This window comes from Pectinophora gossypiella, chromosome 14 (genome assembly GCF_024362695.1).
Source record: "Pectinophora gossypiella chromosome 14, ilPecGoss1.1, whole genome shotgun sequence".
Classification (NCBI taxonomy): domain Eukaryota; kingdom Metazoa; phylum Arthropoda; class Insecta; order Lepidoptera; family Gelechiidae; genus Pectinophora; species Pectinophora gossypiella.
The window spans coordinates 1,298,524-1,308,411 of NC_065417.1; the positions used below are offsets into that span (position 1 = coordinate 1,298,524).

General features: G+C 37.2%; 1 protein-coding gene across 1 annotated transcript; it reads right to left on the reverse strand.

The window, feature by feature from the left end:
- Positions 1-5,132: 5,132 nt before the first annotated feature.
- Positions 5,133-7,494, reverse strand: LOC126372645 (uncharacterized). The gene is made up of 4 exons (XM_050018493.1): positions 7,129-7,494; positions 6,922-7,023; positions 6,098-6,695; positions 5,133-5,842 (listed from the first exon to the last, which is right to left on the reverse strand). Exons 1-4 carry the CDS (start codon positions 7,285-7,287, stop codon positions 5,133-5,135), a joined length of 1,569 nt encoding a protein of 522 aa, XP_049874450.1. The 5' UTR covers positions 7,288-7,494.
- Between the last annotated feature and the right edge of the window lie 2,394 nt (positions 7,495-9,888).

The window sequence follows — 9,888 nt, forward strand, 5'->3', positions numbered from 1 at the left end:
AGCGCAGGACCGATCGTCGTGGAGATCCTTGGGGGAGGCCTATGCCCAGCAGTGGGCGTCGTACGGCTGATAATTAGATGATGAAGGTCTTAATGTAGGCGTTTTTAAATAATTAACATTAGTGATTGTTGCATTAACTACTTATCCGGACATATGGGGACTACTGAGGGCTCTCATCCGTTATAAGAACTAATATTTCCCACACGATAGCAGAAATAAATCTTTTTTTTAATAATATTTGCTCGCGTTTGACCCCAATCTCACTTGATAGTAAGTGACGATGTGGTGTAGGGTAGATCACGCTTACCTAGCAAATGTCTATTCACGCTAGCATTGAAGATTCACAGATACCACAGTCGAGAGGTCACAGGTATAACAAGTTAGAAAAACAGAGAAGAGAAGGCAAGAGAAGTGTGTCAGGATTGAAGCAAGCGGAATTCCATAGTCTCTGCTTACCCCGGTGGGAAATAGGCGTGAGTTTATGTACCTATGTATGTGTGGAAAAACCGACAGAATAATCTATTAGGTGGGCATGTCGTAATTAAAAAAATACAGTGATGCCTTTAGTACGTCATAATGGTATAATATTATGAGTTGTTTTCCCTTATGTCTCGTTAGGGACCCAACCTTAATTTTAGAGCTATGTAATAAGCACTTTCGGTATTTGATTGAACATTAAAAATAATTGTTACTTGATATTTGGATCAGATATGATATAGAATTATGTTGCTACCTATATTCTCTTTATTTTTATCAGATTAATAATGGGTGGAAGATGTGTTCTGCTTGGATGTAATAACATGGGTCATCATTTATACCCAAAAAGAAAAATAAAAGATGCATACGCCTTTTATTTGTGACTTTTTTTTGAAGAGAGTAGCCTGGAAAGTCCCTCATTGGGATACAGTTGTGAGCTTATGTTACAGATAAGTGGCGTAGGCGCTACTTTATGTACTTACTTATATATCGAGTTAAAAGAAGAAATAAACTTTTACCGTTTTAGGTAGCAATGAATACTTATAGATGTCGTGGCCAGATCTTAGAATTGATCATTTCATGATGTGTTCGACCATTTCATGAAATATTTTTATAAAATAGCCAACTTAACTTGACCATATCGTTATGTAGGCGGTGTCCATGCTATGTGGTGTAATAAAAATGCGAATAGTCGATTAATTTCTTAGGTAAAAAATATTTACCTAATCGATACTCTCGATATGGAAAATTGTACAATTATATTGATTCATCGAATATAAGATCAATCAAGTTTTAAATATACTCGACACCAGCGCCACTACCGGTGGATAATGTTACTAATATTACGATATGCATTTAGTTGCTCATGTCGTTAAAGGTTTTGTGTTCATTGATCTGGCCAAACTACATAATGAAGTAGCCAACGAATGATATTCTATTTCATGAAATATGACCGTTTCATGAAATGATCGAGCACATCATGAAATGATCAATTCTAAGATCTGGCCACGACATAGATATAAAAGTCATTGGTAGATAAATAATGTTTATCAGAATGATATCAGAGATTGCAGCGAGCATCAGAGATGAATGCGGCGTGAAATATACCGGCCGGCGGTAATGCAGACATTTGTCACTTACGCAACTGAATCATGTACCCTCGCTGCTTACGAAGTTGTGTTTCTAGAGGTACTTATAGAGTTCTAAAGGTCTAAAAACACAACAAACAAAAACACAACGAAGATCAATTTTAAATAAATTTAAACTTAAATTATCTTTTTAGCAAATGGAATTCCATAGTGTTTGCCTAACCTGGTGGAAAATAGGAGTGAGATTATACAGGGTATTAGTTACTTCATAACAAATACTGAGGGGGGTTATTCTGAGTTAATATCAAATGGAATTTTCCATCGCAAAAGTATAGAATTGAAAATAATTTAAAGAATATAAAAAAAAATCGTGAATTACACCCCGTACAAGTATGTACAGTAGCCAAACACAGCCAAACAGTAACACATATTGAGGGGCATCCCCCTCAATATCTCTGTGTCTGTGTGTCAATATCAATGTCTGAATCATCATTCAGACCATGATTCTGAGTCGATATCAAGAGGATTTTTAAAAAAATATTTTCAGTTCTTTACTCAAAAGTTCTTCAAAAGTTTAAGTTCTTTTTTCAGTGGCTGCAAGTTGTCTTTGATTGCTTGTGGCTCTGCCCACCCCATTAGGGATTACGGGCGTGAGTTTATGTATGTATGTATGTAGTTCTTTACTCTTGGGGTGGAAATTCCACTTGATGTCAACTCAGAATCATGGTCTGAATCATCCCTCAAAGTTTTCGTTACGATGTCACTAACACCCTGTATATTAATTAGCCTTAAATAAATAAATATTGCCATCAATTTTTAAATGTAGCTATATAATTTTAATTATTTACGTATATTTTCATTCAAAAGTTTTATATTACCTCTAATAACATAAACCACTTTTACCGGGTTTATTGGTGAAAAAATCTATGTAAAATGGGCCTTTCTAAAGTACATTCGCTATAAACAGTTGAAAAGCCAATCGGTTTTCAAGACAACAGCCTTTGGCTTGTATTTGTAGTATGGACAAACAGACAGACACACAACAGATCGTCGAGGATATTGGTGGCTGGGCAAACATATGTGTTTGTATTGTCATTCTCTTGTTGGAAGGGAGGAATCCACTACGAGATGACGTTAGTATAATAAAACAGTCGATCTTGTGTGATATCCTTTATTTCCTCGGATTTCGATCACATATACATATAATTTAGTACGTAATATAATGCCATATCTAATAAATATTTATTTATTTTTACATTTTTCCTCACCTTATGGTTGTCTGGAAGAAATCACTTTAAGCGATAAGGCCGCCATTTGCCATGTACTTAGTTAACACGTTCATGCAAGCATCCCACTAAGTCCGTCAGATGAGGCGTTGTGCATGGTCTTTCCATACAAAATTAAACGACGTTCATACACGTCCCGAGAAATATAAAATAATTATCATACATACATCTTCACACTAACGTTGTATAACGTCAACGTATACATACGTTTTGTCACACAAAATCAGGATTGCACCCTGAATTACAATAAGAACGTAATTATACGTCAACGTATATATACGTTCCGGCATAGTTCATAAACATTTTGCTTGTCTATTAAAGACCTAACGTCATAACACGTCAACGTTTATAGGCGTTGTGCCACTAAATATGTATTTTATCTATTGAATAACTAGCCACGTCTTATCACGGTACCGTGAATATACGTTGTGCTTTCTAGTTTAGTTAATACACTCTCCAGAAATACTAGAACGTGTATAAACGTTAACGTTTATAACCGTTGTGTCACAAATAGGTTTTTTAAATTTTGTGCTAATGTAACAACGTTTTATCACGGTAACGTTGGTGTACGCTGTGTTTCAGAGCATAGTTTACATATTAGCTAGTAATACCGAAACGCACGTGTACGTTAACGTATGTTTACGTTCTGCTGTAAGAAATTGCTAATACACGTTTTTAATACAAAGGGACGCTTATGTACGTTGACGGTTATTCATGTAGTGCTACAAAACATTGCATCAAGTTTATTTTTTTAATGAACAAGGACGTACATAATATACGTTTCGTTATTTTTCAGTACTTAAGCATTGTTATGTAGTTTTTAGGTATTATTCAGTCAATAAAACACTAAAGGTTATGTTTGTTTTTATTATTTTTTCTTAATCAGTCTCACAATTTAGGATATAGCTTCATACTAGAATAATTAACCTATTTATAGGTATCTAATAATATTATAATTGTCCGTTTTTAATTAACAATATCCTGAAAAGCTAATATTTAAATTCGTACTAATCAGTCTTGATATAACAATAATATTTCTTGAATATCAATTGCACTTAAATCTAAAAGCATCTTTGATTATATCTTGGCCCATGAGATCACACATATATTTTTTGTACTTAGAATTAAATTTAACAATTGACCACTGATTAAACCCTGGTATCTAAGACACAACTGACAAGACAGCTACAAATTATACCTGGCTATGCCATTCTTCGAAACAAAGAGCACATAATGCTGGCTTATCGTCACAGCCTTTGCATCTTAGACCAGTTTCTTTTCTAATTTTCTTTTTTGTGCATAATTTGCATTTTAAGTAATTAGAATTTTTTTTTGATCCCGCTGGTACAGGAATTTTTTCAGGCCAGTGGCCGTGCCTTACCGAACTTCCAACCTCTTCATTGATCTTTCCTGTATCCAAAACAACAGCTCTGTCACTACGTCTGTTGTCGTATTTGCTGCGATCTAATATCAAATGCTTTGCTTGCAGGTCCTGAATGTTCAGCAAATTGCGAATTAATTCGTCACGGAAAACCAGGAAATCACATTTGTCTTGACAGTACTTTCGGTATATAAAAAAAGCGTTCCAGACTGCCACATCTAATAAGTGGAACAATACTTTTTTGTACCACCTCAAAGACTTCCTTGGTGACGAATAGTAAGAAATCATCTGATCGGCCCGATCAATGCCTGACATGTATTGGTTGTAAATCGCCACTTCTTCTGGTTTCATTCGTCTCTTCCCGAATCTGTTTGACACTTCTTTCATTTTGGGTTGGACTGATGTTGTTACCATAAGGACAGGCCTTTTATCCACCCATTTGGATACATACACCTTATTTTTTCTCATCCAAACATGTTGATTCCTTTTCAGTTTTTTTTTGTGATTTCTTGAGGATTGCCTTTCCTATTGGCTCTCAAAGTACCGGTTGTATGGGTTTTGAGATCCACCAGCTTCTGAGACAGTTGGACAGAATTGTAGTAATTATCCATATAAAGATGATGTCCTTTGAGCAAATAGGGTTTCATGAGATGAAGCACAAGCTTTTCAGTTTTTTTTCCTTTCTGAACCTCGTTTTCAGCGTCTTTTCCGGCATACATCATTAAATTTAGAACATAACCATCTGATGATGTCAGTTCGTAGAATTTTATGCCATAACGGGCCTTTTTGCTTTTTATGTATTGCCGGAATGATAGTCGACCCCGGAATAAGAGCAGAGATTCATCCAAACTGAGATCTCTGTATGGCTTATAACAATCTCTGAAGTTCTTACACAGCATTTCAATAAAATTCACAATTTTTTCTTTTCCTTTTGCTGTTAAATCTGATGCAGCATCTTAGAATTTGTTCGAATCTTCTTGCTGACATTATAAAAGAAAATATTGGGTGGTAATACAGTGGATCACTGTATGTAAAATGCTTTCGTTTTTGGGGAATTTTTATTTGACCCATAAGCAAACACAAACCGAGAAACTTACGGACTCCTTCTTGGTTCGTGTCTTTAAAATTGTAATGACGTGTATTCCTGGTTGCTGGTCTTTTTGACAAACAAAGTGCTTTACCATAGGCGTTAGTGCATGTTACAATATAGTCAATAATATTAGGTGGGAACGTTTTATGAAAAACATCTATGACCGTCGTACCTGGGCCGACATTAAATTGAGCACCCGCAGAAAGGGCATCAAATTGAAACAACGGTATGTCCGCTATTGTAGTTTCCCAGTCATTTGGAGCTTCAACGTCGTTACCAGACTGTCTAACATTACCTTCTTCCGGGATTCCGGTCGGATTATTTCTTTGGGCATCTTCAGATCTTGATGGCATTAGTGACACACGGGGCGAGTTATTTCTTTCAGCTTCAACCGGATTCGGTGGCGGCGGCGACGCAGGTGAGTCATTTCTTTCAGCTTCAACCAGATCCGGTGGCGACGGCGACGCAGGTGAGTCATTTCTTTCAGCTTCAACCGGATCCGGTGGCGGCGGCGACGCAGGTGAGTTATTTCTTTCAGCTTCAACCGGATCTGGTGGCGGTGGCGACGCAGGTGAGTCATTTCTTTCAGCTTCAACCGGATCCGGTGGCAGCGGCGACCCAGGTGAGTCATTTCTTTCAGCTTCAACCGGATCCGGTGGCGGCGGCGACGCAGATGAGTCATTTCTTTCAGCTTCAACCGGAATCGGTGGCGGCGGCGACCCAGGTAAGTCATTTCTTTCAGCTTCAACCGGATCCGGTGGCGGCGGCGACCCAGGTGAGTCATTTCTTTCAGCTTCAACCGGATCCGGTGGCGGCGGCGATGCCAGAGGTGACTGATTTCTCGTACAAATTGACATATTTTCTATTTCTGTCGGGTCAGGAAGCAAAGATGAGATTTCTAAAACATTTATATCACCCAAGTTGTTCCTTAAAGTTTCTGAATGCAAAGAAATTGTGTCTGCACTGTCATCAGCATGTTCAACTTTCGCCTGTTTTGTTTTAGGTTTGTTTGTGCCATTGTTTGAAGTGGTTGAATGGGAACGTTTAAGAGCTAAACGGCGGCGGCGATGAGAGTCAAAAATACTGCTATTACTTGAAGCTTCCGAAAACGAATCGGTTTCGTTATCATCGTCATTATCTGTACCAGCTTCAGACTCAGACCTGCTCCCCAACGATGGTTTAGTGCGTCTGCAACAAAATTCCAAATCACTAACAACACTGCTGTCTGAATCGTCAGAGGCAGGATCATATTCTTCATCGGAGCTATACTCTCCATCGTCGCTAAATGGGTCTGGTGTACTTTGCCGTGACGAGACATTATCTTCAAACATTTTCATTGAAGCCTTGTTCGTCCGTTGTGGTCGTTTCTCCTCCTGCAGACAGTAAAATTATTTAAAACTATAGCTTCTGCCCCGCGACTACGTTCGCTCACAACGGAATCCCGCGAGAACCTTATTGTTTCCCGAGATAAAACGTATACTATGTATACTAGTAGGATTTATCAGCTCACAAGAACCCAATAACTGACACCTAAATTGTCACAAAATTGTATATTTAGATAGTTACCTGCCTAGTTCTTATAATTAAAAAATAACTTACCGTGTCCATTTCAATAGATTTCGTCGTATTTTTTCTTTTGCAGGTCTCATTTTTGTCTTTTCCTTTGGGTCGTCTTTTTTTAGATTTCCTCTTACTTTCCATCTAAAACAATAAAAGTAATGAAAATTAAATGATAGTAGATCAAAATTATTACCGAAATATAACTTAGAATACACAAAAACATCGAGAAAATTAATGTTTACTTACGACGGTGATTTCGCGCGTAATTGGTGTGCGTCGTGTTCCCGCTGCGAGCGCAACAGCCTCACTGACAGTATGGCGGCGCGTACAAAGGTCACCGTGTGATGACGTTGTGCGTTTGTGGTGTGGGTACTTGTAACTGTGTGAGTGACTGGGAATCATCATGAAATAAAACACATTTCCAGTGGCGCTAGAAGTCCGAGATTTAGATATGGTGTGGCGCTAGTACGTAGTTTTATGATTTTTATACGGATATCCAACGTTCTTGTACGTTCTACGCTTTACTCATGTTTTTATTTCGGCGTGATAAAACGATGTGCTACATCACTTAGATTGATTTTCGACGTATACCTACGTTGTTAGCATGAATGTGTTAAGAGACTTTTTGTAATTATTTCTTTTTTATTTTGGTGCAATAAAGTGTATTTGTATTGTATTGTATTGTATAAATCGCAGTTTAAGACATCCATGATACTATTCTTTGTACTAACCGGGCAACCAGTTTATATTGGAATGTGTCCGCGTGATTTAATATGCTGCGAACGCAATGTCTCAACTCAGAATACACTGGTGATGCAACACATGCCATATTCGAATAAAAACAATGTGTTATTGTAGCTCTTATTAATCATATGCTTTTCAAATCAAAATGCTTTTGTACGTACTTATACTTAGTTTTTAGAGACCCCCCACACTAGCGTCTTTCGAGCGTCGTCGTCGTGCCAGCGTCCGCGGAACGTCCACGCGACGTCGACGCCGCGGCGACGCGACGCCAGCGCTGGCCGGCGGCCGAACGCCCAGCGTGCGCTGCGCTAGCGTCGCGTAACCGCGGCTCCTGTCGCGTACAATCAGTTTGAAAATGGATTCCGACGAAGAAACACTGCTGTTGATATTACTGATCCAAAAATTACGCAAACGAAAAAGGAAACATCGTCGTCAACATTGGGAACATCCTCTGTGTAGTGCTATAGTTTAGGAAAGCGATTATTTCGTATTGTATTATCAACATATAAAAAATAATAAAAAAACACTTTTATGATTATTTACGGATGCCAAAACGAATATTTGACGAACTATTACAATTGATACAGAACGATATAAAATATCAAGATACCCATTTAGCGGGGCAAGTAGATTGCGTTGTGCATTGTACTTGTTCGCAAAAAACGTTGAACTGACGCCGTGGCTACGCGACGCCAGCGCCGCGCACGCTCGGCGTTCGGCAGCCGGCCAGCGCTGGCGTCGCGTCGCCGCGGCGTCGACGTCGCGTGGACGTTCCGCGGACGCTGGCACGACGACGACGCTCGAAAGACACTAGTGTGGGGGGTCTCTTTAAGTTCTCAAGTAAGTGAATTTGTATTCTTATTGAGAATAAAGATTTCTTTAAACCTAAATCTAAATCACAATATCCAACCGCTTGCTTCTCACCCCACACAAAAAGCCATTTTTCTCCAACGTCATTTTTTTACTTTTTTTAACGACCACCACTAGTGTTGCCAAATACTTTTTTTATTTAATCAAAATAAAAACAATTAAGATTACGACCATCGACCATTTGGTTCTGCCATCCTATATCGCGCAGCCTTCCGGCAAGCGGCTGAGTAGCAGTCAATTCATAAGAGAACAGATTATGATTATTATCATCAGGTATACATCATGGAATTCACTAAATAGTATAGGTCCGGAAAAGTTTAATAAGTACATAACGAAAATAGAAAATCGAGATAGAAATAAAAAAATAAGAAAACAAATTAATGAATATTATTCATGTTTAACTATTTACTATTCTAAGTATATAATACTACCTCTGGGTTGGCTGGAAGAGATCTCTCTTAGAGATAAGTCCACCCTTGTAAACGTCCATTTCTTGTTTGTGATGTAACTAGTTGTTAAGTGCAATAAAGTATACTATAAAAAGACAAAGCAAGTCACACATTTTAAGAATAATATATAGAATTAATGATTTTAATACAATAACCATCAAATTACTCAATACACACGTGAATGTACCTATGTATATATTACGAGTAAGAAGAATAAGAATAAAATAAATTTATTGCCAGTAAGAATAAAATTTTATTTTATTTTATTTTTTAAATACAAACACTAATTTATGACTTCCATTTTATAATTTTACAATATGTGTACTGTTGGAATAGCTATCTAAATAAATAAATAAATAATTTTTACTTTAGCTTCAACGTATAACCTGTATCCACTTTTCCATTTATTTCTCTCACACTATGTTTTGCCTTCATATTTCCCGTTTATCAAAAGTTAGCATGGCCCCGGGGATACACGGCTTCGCTTTTTCGTAAAGCCTCACGTGCGGTGGATAGAAATATTGCATTTAAATTTCAGACCTATTTTAAAAGCTTTTACAATATTATTTGTTAATTTTCTATTTTGATTATATTGAATGCTATTGTAATTTATTTAATAATTTTATTTGTAATTTAATAATCTGTTATGTTTTAAATTCGTATACCGAAAGGTGCGACATAGTGCGACATATATTACATTGTAACAACTCTTTTACCTATGTTGACGAATAAATGAATTTGAATTTTGAATTTGAATTGAATTTGAATTTTATTTTAACTTCTATACTGGGCTGGGAGCGAATAAAAAACATTTGGAACCTGAACGGGTATAGGTACAGTCATGAGCAATATCATTAACCACTTTAGAACCCTGTGGCACTATCATATTTGACATTTAATGAGACTTGCGGTTTAATTTGTCAAAAAAGTTAATGTGACATGG